This window comes from Dromaius novaehollandiae, chromosome 11 (genome assembly GCF_036370855.1).
Source record: "Dromaius novaehollandiae isolate bDroNov1 chromosome 11, bDroNov1.hap1, whole genome shotgun sequence".
In the NCBI taxonomy this organism is placed as follows: Eukaryota; Metazoa; Chordata; class Aves; order Casuariiformes; family Dromaiidae; genus Dromaius; species Dromaius novaehollandiae.
In genome coordinates, this window is record NC_088108.1 from 24,295,352 (window position 1) to 24,310,112 (window position 14,761).

The 14,761-nt window shown below is 65.2% G+C and overlaps 2 protein-coding genes across 3 annotated transcripts; one reads left to right on the forward strand and one right to left on the reverse strand.

The window, feature by feature from the left end:
* Positions 1-36: 36 nt before the first annotated feature.
* On the reverse strand, positions 37-11,274 carry BTK (Bruton tyrosine kinase). Of its 2 annotated transcripts, XM_064518428.1 has the most exons (20): positions 10,738-11,274; positions 8,723-8,790; positions 8,355-8,528; positions 8,189-8,287; positions 8,028-8,096; positions 7,746-7,827; positions 6,877-7,005; positions 6,721-6,788; positions 6,190-6,371; positions 5,732-5,794; positions 5,424-5,478; positions 5,037-5,119; positions 4,824-4,951; positions 3,977-4,051; positions 3,427-3,598; positions 2,911-3,127; positions 2,177-2,241; positions 1,574-1,692; positions 1,282-1,439; positions 37-1,128 (listed from the first exon to the last, which is right to left on the reverse strand). In XM_064518428.1, exons 1-20 carry the CDS (start codon positions 11,261-11,263, stop codon positions 1,057-1,059), a joined length of 2,604 nt encoding a protein of 867 aa, XP_064374498.1. In that variant the 5' UTR covers positions 11,264-11,274; the 3' UTR covers positions 37-1,056. The 2 variants fall into 2 exon arrangements, with proteins under 2 accessions (XP_064374498.1, XP_064374499.1); XM_064518429.1 differs by lacking the exons at positions 8,723-8,790; positions 10,738-11,274 and having other exon boundaries at positions 8,355-8,598.
* A 1,068-nt stretch (positions 11,275-12,342) lies between these two features.
* Positions 12,343-14,736, forward strand: RPL36A (ribosomal protein L36a). The gene is made up of 5 exons (XM_064518442.1): positions 12,343-12,480; positions 12,686-12,791; positions 12,924-12,991; positions 14,239-14,361; positions 14,665-14,736. Exons 1-5 carry the CDS (start codon positions 12,478-12,480, stop codon positions 14,683-14,685), a joined length of 321 nt encoding a protein of 106 aa, XP_064374512.1. The 5' UTR covers positions 12,343-12,477; the 3' UTR covers positions 14,686-14,736.
* Positions 14,737-14,761: the final 25 nt, after the last annotated feature.

Below are 14,761 nucleotides of genomic sequence, written 5' to 3' on the forward strand. Positions count from 1 at the left end.
GAGGGGATGGCGGCGGCGGGCAGCGCGGAGCCGCGGTCTCGGGCAGCCATTTATTGTACAGACGCCGCAGCGGCCTGCGGGGCTGCCGCCGAGCGGGGCTCCTGCCGGCCGGCCCGCCAGGGGCTGCCCGCGGCGTCTTCCCAGTGACGGCGGCAGTGGGGGCTCCTCAGCACCCCGGTGATGGGTGACCAGGCTCTGTCCAGTGACCGGGGCTGTCCTGGTGATGGGTCTTGAGGCTCCATCTTGGTGACCGGGGCCGTCCCAGCAATGGGTGACAAGGCTCTGTCCTGGTGACTGGGGCTGTCCTGGTGACGGGTGATGAGGTCTGTCCAGTGACTGGGGCCATCGCGGTGATGGATCATGAGGCTCCATCCCAGTGATCAGGGCCATCCTGGTGACTGGGGCCATACCGGTGATGGGTGACAAGGTTCCATCCTGGTGATCGGGGCCATCCTGGTGATGAGTGACGAGGCTCCATCCCAGTGACTGGGGCCTTCCCGGTGACCGGGGTCATCCCAGTGACAGGTGACGAGGCTCCGTCCCAGTGACCAGGGCCATCCCGGTGACCGAGGTTGTCCCAGTGACAGGTGATGAGGCTCCATCCCGGTGACCGGGGCCGTCCCAGTGACAAGGCTCTGTCCACTGACCAAGGCTGTCCCAGTGACAGATGATGAAGCTCTGTCCTGGTGACCGGGGCTGTCCCAATGACAGGTGACGAGGCTCTGTTCAGTGACTAGGGCTGTCCCGGTGATGGGTGATGAGGCTCTGTCCAGTGACCAAAGCTGTCCCAGTGATGGGTGATGAGGCTCTGTCCTGGTGACCGGGGCTGTCCCAATGACAGGTGATGAGGCTCTGTCCAGTGACCGGGGCCGTCCTGGTTATGGCTGATGAGGCTCTGTCCTGGTGACCGGGGCCGTCCTGGTGACCAGGGGTGTCCGGGGACTGTAGCAGTGGGTTGCTGTCTTGTGCTCAGGGTGGGGAGGTGTTGCCGGCCCGGTAGTACCAGCCACCGGCGCCAGGCAGGGCGAGTGGGCAGTGACGGCCTGACTCGGGCGGTCACGGCTCCTCGTCCGTGATCTCCATGATGCTGGCCAGCAGCGTGGTGAACGTGGGACGCTCCTCGGCCTTCTGCAACACGGGGAGGGAGAGCGATGCCGCAGCTGCTGGGCTCCCGTCTGCCCCCATCTTCCCCCCAGTGCCAAACCCTCTCCCACCCCAGGGTGAGCTGGGGAGCCACTTCAGTGGTCCCAGGGTGGACGGAGGTGGCCTGGCATGACTTACCTCATGCCAGCAGCTGTACATGATGGCGTAGACCCGCTCTGAGGCTTGCTGCGGTCGGTAGAGGCGCAGGCCTTGGATGACGTGCTCTGTTGTCTCGCTGTTGTTAAACCTCTCGTAAGGCATCTTTCCCAGGGAGTAAACTTCCCACATCAGAACGCCTGTTCAGGGGGACAGCCGGGGACAATTCACGGCACAGGAATATCTGCATCTGGAGCTGCTTTGTAGAGGAGCTTCCCTGTCGCTGGGCCACACTCTCACCCAGACCCCCAGATCACTAATGCAGTGCTCTCACCAAAAGCCCAGACGTCAGACTTGCTGCTGAACTTGCTGTAGAGAAGGACTTCAGGGGGCGACCACCGAACTGGAAACTTGGACCCCATGGAGCTTGTGTACTCGTCATCCAGAACATACCTGCAGCACGGAAATGGATCAGGGGAGCCTGTGCTGGATTCCACATCTCACCCCCCCATGCAACCAAGCCCCAAAGGAGTGAACGGCTTTCAGAGCGATCAGTTTGCACTCCAGATGTGGTTCAACAGGCAAAAACATCCCTTTGCAAGCAAGTATGTTAGGCAAGATGGGAAAAGGGCTAGAGAGACAAAGGAGCATAGCAAGATGCAGAAAGGGCACGTGGGAAGAAAGCTGCAGTCAGGAGACCAGAGATGGGGGAAGGAAGGAGCAAAAGGGGAAGGGAGAGGGGAAAGACAGAGGAGGGAAGTAAGAAAGGGAGGGTGGGAAGTGGACAGGCAGAAGGTTGAGGCAGATGGAAGAGGAAAGACAAGAAAAGGCAGAGAAGAACGGAGCTGGTGGATGGTGGGGGAGAAGACTAAAATACAGAAGAGACCAAAGGAGGAGACAGGGGATTGAGACAGAAAAAGTGACACATCAACCAGACCTGGAAAGGCCGAAGTCTGAGACTTTCACAATTCCTTGGTCGTTCACCAAACAGTTGCGAGCAGCCTGTGGGTGGAGAGACGGAGGCAGTCATTCCTACCTGCTGCTGCCTCTCCCTTCCCCCTGTGGCACCTGAAACTGTCTTGCCTCCAGTGATTCAGTGCTTTGTCCAGCTTTATCCTGCAGGCTGCTCCAGACAGTTAACCCGACCTGGGGCAAGCTATAACGTTCCCTGCAACAATGGCAGAAGAAGCCTCCAGGCATCCTGTTAGCCCGTGACGGGGCAGCTGCCCCATCAGGATTTTGCCTGAGCAAAGCAGCGCCAGGAGGAGATTGGGTACGTCACGTAGCAGGACAAGCTGGCAGTGCCAGCCGGCGGTCTGGCTGTGCAAACTGCAGGCTCAGCTCTCCGTGGAGACTGAGCGCTCCCTATCTATGCCTGCGCCAGCGATGCCTGCTTGTGCTGCCTGGCCCAGAGCCCCGCACGCGCTGAGAATGCGTCCTCGAAAACTGCGCAGTGCTGCCCTTTCTGCAATCTCTGCTCGCCCGCCGCAGAGCACAGGCTTCAGAGATGCCGTGGTGGGCATCCTGTCCGTGCTGAGGTGGTCAGAGGGATGCTCTGAGCAGAAGGCTGCGGAGTTGCCTCTCCTCCTGCTGGTAGATGAGCTGAACCCTGTCTAGAATGTGCTGTGGTTGTCCCTAAGCCAAAGATACGTCCTTCAGCCGCATCCCTACCAGGTCTCGGTGCAAGAACTGCTTGGATTCCAGGTACTCCATAGCTTCACAGACATCCTTGCACATCTCCAGCAGCTCGGCGGGCTGGAACCGCTGCCGAGTTTCCCTCAGGAAGTTCAGGAGGCAGCCGTTGGCCATGTACTCGGTGATGATGAAGATGGGACGCTGCTTGGTGCAGACCCCGTAGAGCTGTACCAGCTTCTCATGAGACAGGTTCCTGTGTTGGGAGCAAGAAGGGGAGTTCTGAGCATCTAGGAGGCCAAGCAGCAGGAGAAGCATCTCTGATTAAGGAGCGGGAGAACTTGGCAAGGGAAGGTGCTCCTGGCCCAGCAGCCAATGGAAAAACTTGCTGGGGAGCTCAGCCCTGAGGGAGCAGGCTGCTGCGGTAGGAATGCACTTTGCGGTGTGTGAGGCTGCCTGTGGCTGCCCCCGACTGCCCCTCCAAACTCTCCGAGAGCGCAGTCCTTCCAGCGAGGCGTCTCTCCAGCACAGACCTGGGGGCTGGTCACCACTTACATCATGACTTTGGCTTCGTCGATAAACTCATCCTCGGACATGGAGCCCTCCCTGATCATTTTGATGGCGACGTTGTACTGGCCTCTCCATTTCCCGTACTTCACCACTCCAAACTGCCCTGTCCCCAGTTCCTTCAGGAAAGTCAGATCCTTCGGGTCAATCTCCCACGACCCTGGGATAGAGAGTGCAAGTGTGACGTGGGTGCAGGAGCCCTCCGTGCAGAGTGCTCCCAGCCGTCTGACCTAGCTGGTTGCAGAAGACCTCACTTCCACGGCTCCCAAGCATGTGCTGCCCAAAAGATCACTACCACTGCCCCCAAAATCCATGAAATCTAAGACCAGTTCTTCTAAGGGGTGGGGAGCAAAGTAGCTTGCAGTGTACCATGGTCAGTGCTGTCCCCAGAAGGCTTGTGAGGGTTGGGAAGTGATTGCTGGGGACGTTGTGAGCCCTGCTGCAGGGGGAGAAGCCCTGATCCAGCCCAGCAAGCTACCGCAGGCAGAGCCTGTGCTTCAGGCTCCATGGGACGGGGAGGTGGCCGAGGCCAGCTTACCATAGCCGAGGCCAGCTGTGGAAGGAGCACTTTTCTGGTGTTGAGACACGGGGTATTTCAGTCTGGATATGAGGCCTGAAACACAAGGAAGGACATTGCTGGGTACCTCTACACCGTGACTACCCACACGGTGCCAGCAGGGAGCACGAGCCTCCTGCCTTCAGCGCAAGGGCAGAATACTGTTGTGTCAGTAAAAATCCTGCTGTCTCCCGCTGTCCCCCGGGGCGCCTGTCCCCTCTCTGGCTCAGCCTGTCCCAGAGTCTCCTTGCGAAAGAGCATTCTTGTTCCAGCTTTCTCTGGGCTGCTTCCAGCTCTGCCTGTTCCCTGTTTGAGAGGTCATTTATCATTTTATCCCTGTGAATGCAGGCTGCCCACTGGGCGAGTCGGATTGCTTTGTGTTTTGCTTTCGTCCAGAGCAGAGTTGACGGAAACGGCATCAGTAAAAGAAAGCAACATTGCTTCCACCTGCCTCCAGCCAGGCTTAGAGCCCTTTGCTACAGCCGCTGGCGAGGTCTGCGCACGGGAGAGCAAACGGCTGTTAAAAGCTCTGGGGGTGGGTGCGGCGGGGTGTTGGACAGTCGCTGCCCTGCAGGAAGCCGGGGGAAGAGGTGCTCAGGGAGCACGAGGTCCCTGGTGCTGGCGCCCAGCAAAGCAGAGGCTCGTTTCGGCGGTGTTTCGCTGAGCGCTGCAGTGCGGCGCACCACTTCCCTGCGGTCTGCTGAAGCTGCTTGGGGCCTGCGCCGGGCTGCGGTGGTTTGGCGGGGGGGAGAGGGTGCTCGCTCGCCCGAGCCCCGCGGGGAGACACTACGCATGGAGGGCCCGGGGCGCAGTGCCCCTGCGTGCTCACCGGCAGAGTTGTGCTGGTGGTAGGTGATGAGCTCCGGGATGGAGTTGAAGAGGTGCTTCTCCGCCAGGTAGTACTGATTCTGGGGGGTGCAGCACACGACGTAGTGGCGGATCATGCCTTGGAAGTCCCTGCAGAGACAGGACGGGGGTCAGCGGCATGGCAGGACGGGCAGAGGGCGAGACGTGCCCCGAGGGGCCCCCGGGATCTGCTTACACAGCGGACTTGGCGTAGACAGAGACGGTGTATTTGCCTGTCTTGCTGGTCGAGTCTCGGACAATGAAGCCCCCTTCCTTCCCCTAAAACAGAAAGGGGAGAGGGGACGGGGTGTTTGCGGGGAGCTGTGACTGCAGCAGGCAAGGCTGGAAGTGAGTGAAGATCCCAGCATGGCTGGGGAGGATGTCGGATTTATCCCCCCAGAGATCAGGCCACTGTCTGGGCCTCCTCCCTCCCTCCGATTTTCAGCTGTGACTGTTGGAGGAGCTTGGTGGTCTGACGGGCAGCCCTGGTGCCGAGATGTGACCGGTGGGGCTCAATGCCACACTGGGCACCAGCAGCCTGGGAAGGGCTGCAGAGGACCCAGCGCCAGGCGTCAGCGCTTACCTCCTGCTTCAGCAGCTGCTCTGCTTGGCTCCGGGTGATGTTCTTGGAGTACCACCTGCAGCGGGGACATGGTGGTCAGGAGAGGACCCCACAGCCACCACCATCCCCAGCCCAGCCTGATCCTGGCCCCACCACTGCCGGGGCAGGAGGGTGTGCGGGCTCTCGGCAGCGGCTCTCGCGGGCCGGGAGGCTCTGGAAGGGTGTGCGAGAGGCAGAGCGACCCAGCCAGGCAGAGCTTAGCAAAACCGAACGTGAAAAGTCTCCATCCCAGTGCAACTCTCCACGTCCCTGTGCTTTCTCCTACTCACTCAAAGATCTCCAAGGAGTTGCTGGTTTCGGTGACGTAGTTGCTGGGGATGTAGCCTTCCCTCCTGTGGGGAAGAGGGGTTGGTCATGCACAGGTGGAGGAGGCCAGCAGAAAAGCAGGTGCCTGCACCAGCAAGCTGAGTGGAAATGGTCCAAAAAACCTTGGCCCAGACTGTCTGGGGGTCCCTGCTTGGGGAGGGCCGGTGCCCTTGGCAATACTCCAGCCTGCTTCAGTCTCCCTCACCCTGCTCACGTGCTCTGTAACGAAGGAGCCCTGCACACGTGCAAGTGGCCTATCTTGACCATGGAGCGAAGGGCTGGACACCTTGAGACCCGAGACCAGGAGGGACCCCTGGGCACAGGACGGGGGGCCTGAGGCTGTCCCAGCGGGGACGTTGGGACAGCTGCCTTCTCCTACAGGTGCACTGGCCCCAGGACCATGGGAGTCGGGGGCTCTTACCCATTCTTGTCGCGGGCTTTCCACCAGGGCAGGTGGCTTTCCTCCAGGATGAGGTACTCCTCGCCCTTCTGCAGCTGCAGGTCCTGTGCGTTCATGGGCGAGTAGTCGTACAGGGCCACCACCTTCTTCATCTCCCCCGCTGCGCCGGGGGCCGGCTCGGGGGGCAGCGGCTTCATCACCATCTTCGCCGGAGCGAGGGAGAGTGTGGGACACGGGGACGCGCCGCCACCCGAGCGAGACCCTCCCCGGGGACGGCGGGGCGGTGGGCTCAGGCCACGTCAGCCCTTGAGGTCCTCTCCGCTCCCACACCCGCTTCCGCCCGGCTATCGCTCCCCGCCACCCCGTGCTTTTCATTGCTAGGTTTCCTCCTCGGAGGCTGATCCTCCCAGAAGATAAGCGCTGTCTCTAGCCCTTTCGGATCAGCTCGTGACTCCACCCTGTATCAGGGCCTATCTCTCTCGCCAGCTCCCCCGGGGAAGTCCTCCCGCGCGGGGAACCCTCGGGGCACGAGGCACCACCGCGGGTCCCTACCTGGTCCTCCTCGGGAGTGGGGGGAAGCGGCTTCTTCGTTTTGCGGTGCGACCGCCCGACTTTTAAACCTTCAGAACAGGAGAAGGGGGGAAAGTGAGGCTAAATCCGCGGCTCTGGGGGCGCGGGGAGCGCGGGGGGCCGGGCACGGCGGCTTACTGCCGTTCCTGCTCTCCAGGATCTTGCAGCCCATGGCGTTCTTGGCGGTCTGCGAGCAGCACAGGTACTGGCCGTCGATCCAGAAGCAGGGGTGGTACTTCTGCACCAGGTCGCTGTTGTAGCGGATCACTGCGGCGGCGGAGGGCGGCGTGAGCCTGGGCTTCGCCCTCCCGCGATGCCCCGTTAGACCATCTCGCCCTCCACAGCCCTGCTTGGGTGCCCCTGGGCTCGATGCCGCCGTGCCCCGGTGCAAGCCCAACGCCAGCCCACTCCGAGCCGTGGGGAGGCCGGTCCTGCCCTCTGGGATGGGATCGAAGCTCTCAAGCAGCTCCGCAAGGGCACCCGGACACGCGTGAAGGACCAGGGTCTGCTGTGATGGGCCCTGCTGCCCAGCACCCCCCATCTGCGGCTCTTTCGAGCCCTTTTTCTGGAAGGGGACAACCCCAGCCCTGGCTGCATCCCCCGAGCATCTTCTCCCCTTGATGCCCCCGGCATCGTGCTGGTCCCCAGCGCATCGGCACCGAGCCCCTTCTCCCGCAGAGCGTGCCGCAGGCATCCCGGTGGGAAGAGCCCGGTGCTTGCTGCACCCTCATCCCTGGGGGTCTCGCACCGGCTCCGGCAGCCCCGCAACCCCTCCGCGCTAGCAGCAGCACGGGGCTGGGGCTCTCGCAAAATCGCCGACTTCCCCCTTATCGGCCCGCGCTCCTTCCGGCAGCCTCCCCGTGCGGCTCCCGCGGCTAATCTGCCCCCGGCAGCCGCGCCGGGAGCCGGCGGGGGGGTTGCGGAGGGCGCCCGCGGCCCCGGGGGACGTTTCCGATCGGCGCTCGCCCTTCCATGGCACGAGCCGGCGTGGGAGCCCGGCCGCTCACCGCTCTTGAGCTGGTGGATCCAGCGCTTGCGGAGCTCCTCGGTGGGGGAGAAGACGTAGAGGGGCCCCTCGTCGTACACCACCTGCGGGCGAGCACGCGCCTGAGCGCCCGCGCCGCCCCGCACGGCACCCGCCGCCCCGTGACGGCCGCGTTATAAATAAGCCCCCGTCCCCCGAGACTTTCCACTTCCCTCTCCGAGTTTCGGCGCGCCGGGGGCCGCGCCGGCACGCTGCTCCCCCCCCCCCCCCCGGGCCGGGCGCCCTCCGCGGCGGCAGGACCCACCTGGAAGGGGTAGGGGAACCGCTCGATGATGGAGATCTGCTCCATGTTGTTGTAGTCCTCCCCTTTCCTCTGGAAGAGAGAGGCGGAGAGGGGCGCTGGCACCCCGCGGGACCCCGGCCCGCTGTCCCGGGGAGGGGACGGACGCGGGGAGCCCGCCTCACCGGGACCTGCCGCTCCGGCGGAGGGTTGTGCTCGGGCACCACCGTCTCCACGCAGGTGATCTTCTCGATGTCCACCGAGCCCTTCTTGCTGCCCCGGCGCTGCAAGACACGGCGGCGTTGGGGCCCTGCCGCCGGCCCCCCGCGGCGCCCCGCTGCCGGCACTCACCCCGCGCTCGAAGTCGTACTCGTAGTAGGAGAGCTTGCTCTCCGTCAGCAGGAACAGGCGCTTCTTGAAGTTGAGCGGCGACGTCTTCTTCTTCTGCTGCGAGCGCTTCAGGAAGATGCTCTCCAGGAGGACGCTGGCCATGGCGCCCACCTCCGCGCCGCCCTTGCCGGCGGGCTGCGCACGGGGATGACACCGGCACGGTGCCGGCTCAGGCCTCGCCTGCGTCCGAGCACCCCGGCAGCCCGGCTCCGGAGCAGCCCGGTGCCACCGGAGCCCGGGGGCAGGCAGGGACCCCCGTCCCGAATAAGCTGCCTCCGGGCCCCGTCCCCCCCCCGTCCCCACCGCGGCGGCCCCGTGCACGGGTTCACCTTGAGCCGCAGCAGCTGGGCCACGGCCAGCAGCGTCGGGCACGTGGGACAGGTCCTCGCCGCGTCCTCTGCGACGGCCACCGGGGAGGGAGCAGCGTGAGGGCCGCGGGGAGCCCTTCGGAGCCCGCAGGATGCCACCTCCCTGTCCCCAAAACGGCCTCCCCGTCCCCAAAACCGCCCTCCATGGTGGCTCCCTTTCTGCCCCCTCTCCCGGCGCGGGGGCACCTCGCCCCGTCCCTGCCCGTCCCCGGGACTCACCGCCACCACCAGCCATCGCCATTGCGCTGTGACGGCGGCGGTGGCAAGCGGGTGGGTGGAAGCGTCCCCGTCCCCCCCCGGGCGGCTGATGTGACTTCCTGCTGCTGTCACACCTCGGCCAAGCGTGCCGGGATGTGGCGGCCGGCCTCCCGCGAGGCAGGGGTGCGCCTGGGCCCCCGACCGGGGCCGGCCGGCAGCTCGCTCCTGCGGCGGGTCTGGAGCGACCCCCGGGCTGCTCCACCGCCCGACCCCAACCCTGGTGCCTGGGGGCGGTTGCTGCTGCCCGGGGTCCCCGGCACCCACCACCACCCCGACCCCCTGCTCCGGCGCAGTCCCACGGCCCCTGGCACCCACCCACCACCCCGACCCCCTGCTCCAATGCAGCCCCACGGCCTCCAGCACCCACCCACCGCCCTGACCCCCTGCTCCGGTGCAGCCCCACGGCCTCCAGCACCCACCCACCACTCTGACCCCCTGCTCCGGTGCAGCCCCAGGGCCCCCAGCACCCACTCGCCACCCCGACCCCCTGCTCAGGTGCAGCCCCAGGGCCCCCAGCACCCACTCGCCACCCCGATCCCCCGCTCCGGTGCAGCCCCAGGGCCCCCAGCACCCACCCACCACCCTGACCCCCTGCTTCGGTGCAGCCCCAGGGCCCCCGGCACCCACCCACCACCCCAACCCCCTGCTCCGGTGCAGCCCCAGGGCCCCCAGCACCCACCCACCACCCTGACCCCCTGCTCCAGTGCAGCCCCAGGGTCCCCAGCACCCACCCACCACCCCGACCCCCTGCTCCGGTGCAGCCCCAGGGTCCCCAGCACCCACCCACTACCCCAACCCCCTGCTCCAGTGCAGCCCCACGGCCTCCAGCACCCACCCACCACCCCGACCCCCTGCTCCAGCTCAGCCCCATGGCCTCCAGCACCCACCCACCACCCCGACCCCCTGCTCCGGTGCAGCCCCAGGGCCTCCAGCACCCACTCGCCGCCCTGACCTCCTGCTCTGGCGCAGCCCCAGGGCCCCTGGTACCCACCCACCACCCCGACCCCCTGCGCTGGTGCAGCCCCAGGGCCCCCACACCCACCCACCACCCCGACCCCCTGCGCTGGTGCAGCCCCAGGGCCCCCACACCCACCCACCACCCCGACCCCCTGCGCTGGTGCAGCCCCATGGCCTCCAGCACCCACCCACCACCCCGACCCCCTGCTCCAGTGGAGCCCCAGGGCCCCTGGTACCCACCCACCACCCCGACCCCCTGCGCTGGTGCAGCCCCAGGGTCCCCGGCACCCACCCACCACCCCGACCCCCTGCTCTGGTGCAGCCCCAGGGCCCCGGCACCCACCCACCGCCCCGATCCCCTGCTCCGGTGCAGCCCCGGTGCCCGGCAGGCCCAGGCAGGGCCCAAGCTGAGGCCGCCCAGCTCGGCTCACCCGTGGCTCAGCCCCGGCAAGGCTGGCGGCGGGGAGGCCCTGGGGCCCGCGCTGGCCTCCGGGGAGGCCCGGCCAGGCCGCGCGCCACGGGGAGGCCCCAGGCCGGCCTCGCCACCCATCGCGCCGCGGCCTCCTCCCTCCGCCGCCGCCTCGCTCCCGCCGGTACCCAGCTCCCGCCATCGCCGCCGCCGCCGCCGGGGATGCTCGGCCCCGTGCGGGCGGCCTCGCCGCCTCGCGCCCCGCCGCCTCGCCTCGCCGCCGCCACGCGGTGCCGCGCCGCCGCCCCCCGCCCCCCGCGCCGCCATCGCCGCCATCGCCGCCGCCGCTCACCGGTGCGGGCGCCCCGCGCCGCCGGCTGCCCCGCGCCCCCCGCTCGGGGCGGCCCTGCCCGGCGCCACGCAGCCCCGCTGCTCCCGCCGGCGGGGAGGAAGGACGGGGGCCGGCCGGCCCCACCCTTTCGGTTCCCCTTTTTTTTTGGTTTCTGACTCAAAGCAGCGAGTGTGTTTCCTCCTGGAGACGCCCGCGGCCACCTCCACAGTGCCCCCAGCCGTCGTGTGCCGCCCGGGCCCGGCGCCCGCCCGTGCCGCCACCGGACATGGCCAGGCCGCAGGAGCCGGGGCCGGACACGGCCGGGCCGCGGGAGCCGGGACCGGATGCAGCTGCGGGCGCTGGGGCCGGTAGAGCAGTGCTGCCGGGGCGGCGGGCAGGGGCGGTTGTGCTGCTGCCTGCTGTGCCCAGAGCCCTGCACACCCGCACGCCTGTCTCTGCACACCCACACACGTCCCTGCACACCTGCACGCGTCCCTGCACTCCTGCATCCCTGCACACCCGCACACACCTCCCTGCAGTCCTGCATCCCTGCACACCCGCACACCTCCCTGCACACCCGCACACACCTCCCTGCACACCCACACACCTCCCTGCACTCCTGCATCCCTCCACACCCGCACACACCTCCCTGCACACCCACACATCCCTGCACACCCGCACGCACCTCCCTGCAGTCCTGCATCCCTGCACACCCGCACATCCCTGCACACCTGCACACACCTCCCTGCACACCCGCACACACATCCCTGCACACCCACACACACCTCCCTGCACTCCTGCATCCCTGCACACCCGCACACACCTCCCTGCAGTCCTGCATCCCTGCACACCCGCACACATCCCTGCACACCCACACACACCTCCCTGCACACCCGCACACACCTCCCTGCACTCCTGCATCCCTGCACACTCACACACATCCCTGCACACCCGCACATCCCTGCACACCCGCACACACCTCCCTGCACACCCGCACACACCTCCCTGCACTCCTGCATCCCTGCACACCCGCACACACCTCCCTGCACACTCACACACATCCCTGCACACCCGCACATCCCTGCACACCCGCACACACCTCCCTGCACACCCGCACACACCTCCCTGCACTCCTGCATCCCTGCACACTCACACACCTCCCTGCACACCCGCATCCCTGAATTCCTGCATCCCCGCACACACCCCTGCACTCCCGCATCCCCGCACACACGTCCCTGCAGACTTGCACCGCTGCACCCCCGCACAGCCATTCCCGCCCCCCCTGCACAGCCGGCTCCCCCCGCGCCTTCCCCACCGCCCCCCCAAGCACCCCCGAGCCCCTTCCCCCACCCCCCGGCCCCTGCCCCCCACAACCCTCCGTGCCCCCAGCCCTCTAGGACCCCCCTGGGCCCCCCAACCTCCCAGCCCCCCATAACCCCCCACTCCTAAACAGCTCTGCAGCCCCATACCCCCACCCCGAACCCTCATCCCCCTGTACCCCCCTCCCCAAGCCCCCCAGCCCCCTGTACCCCCCAGGCCCCCTCCCCAGGCCCCCCAGGACCCCCCGTGCCCGCCGCGCGCTGCGCCCCCGCCCGCCGCCAGGGGCCGCCAGCGCCCCCAGCGCCGCCCCGCGCTCCTCCCGCCGGGAGGCAGCGCTGCGCCGCGCAGCCCGAGGAGACAGTCGCCTCCTCTCTATGGTTCCCCGCTGCCATCTGCTTCCGCTTCCGGTTCGCTCCTTCTCTTCGGGCCGCCGGCGGCAAGATGGTGAGTGCGGGAGGCGGGGCGCTGCGGGCTGGGCTCTATCCGCCGCCATCTGCCGCGGCGGCGGCGCGCTCCGCTCGCCTGCGGGCCTGTTCTGGGCGGCGGGGGGGGACCGCGGGGCCGGGGCGGGGGCGCAGGCCGGGCGGGGGTGGGGGAGGCGAGCGGGCCGCCGCGGGGCCGCGCTGACGGGCCTCTCCGCCGCCCGCAGGTGAACGTGCCGAAAACGCGCCGGACCTACTGCAAGAAGTGCGGCAAGCACCAGCCGCACAAGGTGACGCAGTACAAGAAGGGCAAGGACTCGCTCTACGCCCAGGGTAGGCACCGGCGCGCCGCGGGCCCGGCCCGGCCCGGGCTCCCGGGAGGCCGGGGGGGGGGTTCGGTGAGGGCACCGGCTGCCCTTCGCCCTTTCGGAGTTGCTGCCTGCAAAGAGCCGTTTTCTCCCGCAGGGAAGAGGCGCTACGACAGGAAGCAGAGCGGCTACGGCGGCCAGACGAAGCCCATCTTCCGCAAGAAGGTGAGCACTGCCGGCGGGAGCAGGACCCGGGGCCCCCTCGGCCACCTGCGTGCCCCGCTCGGGGAACGCATCAGGCTGCTGCGGCCTGGTGATGCTGCGGCCTCGTGCTGCGCTATGGCAGCTCTGTGCTGGCGGTGCAGACTAATTAGGGAGACCCATTAGCTGTTGTCCTTCCTCTTCAGTGTGTGGGGCACCCGGGATTCTAGTTTTACCGCAAAATTTCTCTTTTTGTCTCTCGTGGTGCCTCCTCTGCTCCCTATCCACCCCCTACCAAAGACAGGACAGGGTGGGGGCAAAGCCTGTGCTGTGCACAGTGGGGAAGTGAGAGCTGTAAAACATTAAACTGTCTACGCAAAGGCTGCTACAAGCTATGTTTATAAACTTGCTTCAGCTAAGTGTTGGAAAGCCCTGGTATTCTGCTGAAGGCTTCCAGGAGGTCTTGCAGCAAGAAGAGAAAATCAGGCAGCAGTTTTTTCCAGTAGACTACATCAGAAACCAGGAGTACCTTGCAGAAAACGCCTATGCAAGCAGCATACGCTAAGGTGCCACCCTGCTTTCGCAGCTTGGCTTCCTGCGTTCCCTACCTGCAGGTGCCATCCCTGTTTCTGTTTCTTTCCACCATTAATATCATGTGGATCACTAGCCACGGCTTGTACCTGGCTACGGCTCTGCCCAGCTGCTGTGACAGCCTCACAGCTTCGGATGCTTCCTTCTGGGTTTCATGAAGCTCTCAGCAGGCGCAGGTCCGCGTTCAGTACGTTGTGCCACTGCCCCTTCGCGGGAAAGTCTGTCAGTGGTGCTGCTTATGGGGTTTTTTTCTGAGCTCCTCCTAACCCCTGCTAGGCTGTGTTCTCCCATGCTTTGCAAAAGCAATGCCTTTTCCTAGGTGCACTCCCTGAACAGGCTTTCCTTCAATATTACTGATACTTGCGAGAGACCAGCCAGGAGGCCTCCAGTAAATGCTTTTACTATCTTTTTACTATCTTTTACAAGGTATTTTACTAGCGTTCCTTATCATAAAGCACTGTGAGAAGGTAAAGATCCACTTTACTCTCATGCTGATCTTTAAGGTACCTTTTTGTTTTTAATGAATGAGCCTGACTGTGTTGGTGGTCTTTTCCTTTAATTTTCAAGCATAAAGCGTTGAATCTTCAAGCATACAAATAACAGGCTTTTCCCTGCTAGAGGCAGCTTGCCTGCTCTTGGGTGTTCTCCTCATTGATACACCTCTACTCTTCCCTTCCCAGGCCAAGACCACAAAGAAGATTGTGCTAAGGCTGGAGTGCGTGGAGCCCAACTGCAGGTCCAAGAGGATGCTGGCCATTAAGAGGTGTAAGCACTTTGAACTGGGAGGAGACAAGAAGAGAAAGGTACGTTCATGTGCTGAGAGTGGTTGATAAAAATGGAAATTTGGGGGGTGATGAACACAGCTGTGTGTTGGGAGAGAGCTGCTGCTGCTGCCAGCGTAGGCAACTGTTGGGCACTCCCAAACTCCTGGGTGAAAGATTGTGTTGAGCTGAGGGGCATCAGTATCCTCTGCCTGTTGCTGGAGGAATGGCTGTAGAAAAGTACTGCTGACAGACCAAAGCTGGTTTGCTGCTCTGAGCTGATTGTGGCTGGGGAGAGGGGGAGATTCAGTGGTGAATGTACTCACTCTGTCTTCCTCCTTGCAGGGCCAGGTGATCCAGTTCTAAGCTCTGTCTTACTCATTGCCATGGACCACATTAAAGTACTTGGAAACACTGCATTGCTCACTTCTTGTATATCTCC

Excerpts from the sequence above, each read along its gene's own strand:
- BTK (XM_064518428.1), bottom strand. The coding sequence starts at position 11,263 with ATGCAGGACTGCAGGGAGGTGTGTGCGGGTGTGCAGGGATGCAGGAGT. Across the intron at positions 3,128-3,426 it reads GACGAAGCCAAAGTCATGAT|GAACCTGTCTCATGAGAAGC; the intron begins GTAAGTGGTGAC and ends CTCCCAACACAG. Across the intron at positions 1,440-1,573 it reads GTCTGACGTCTGGGCTTTTG|GCGTTCTGATGTGGGAAGTT; the intron begins GTGAGAGCACTG and ends CCCCCTGAACAG.
- RPL36A (XM_064518442.1), top strand. Across the intron at positions 12,792-12,923 it reads GGACTCGCTCTACGCCCAGG|GGAAGAGGCGCTACGACAGG; the intron begins GTAGGCACCGGC and ends TTTCTCCCGCAG. Across the intron at positions 14,362-14,664 it reads GAGGAGACAAGAAGAGAAAG|GGCCAGGTGATCCAGTTCTA; the intron begins GTACGTTCATGT and ends TCCTCCTTGCAG.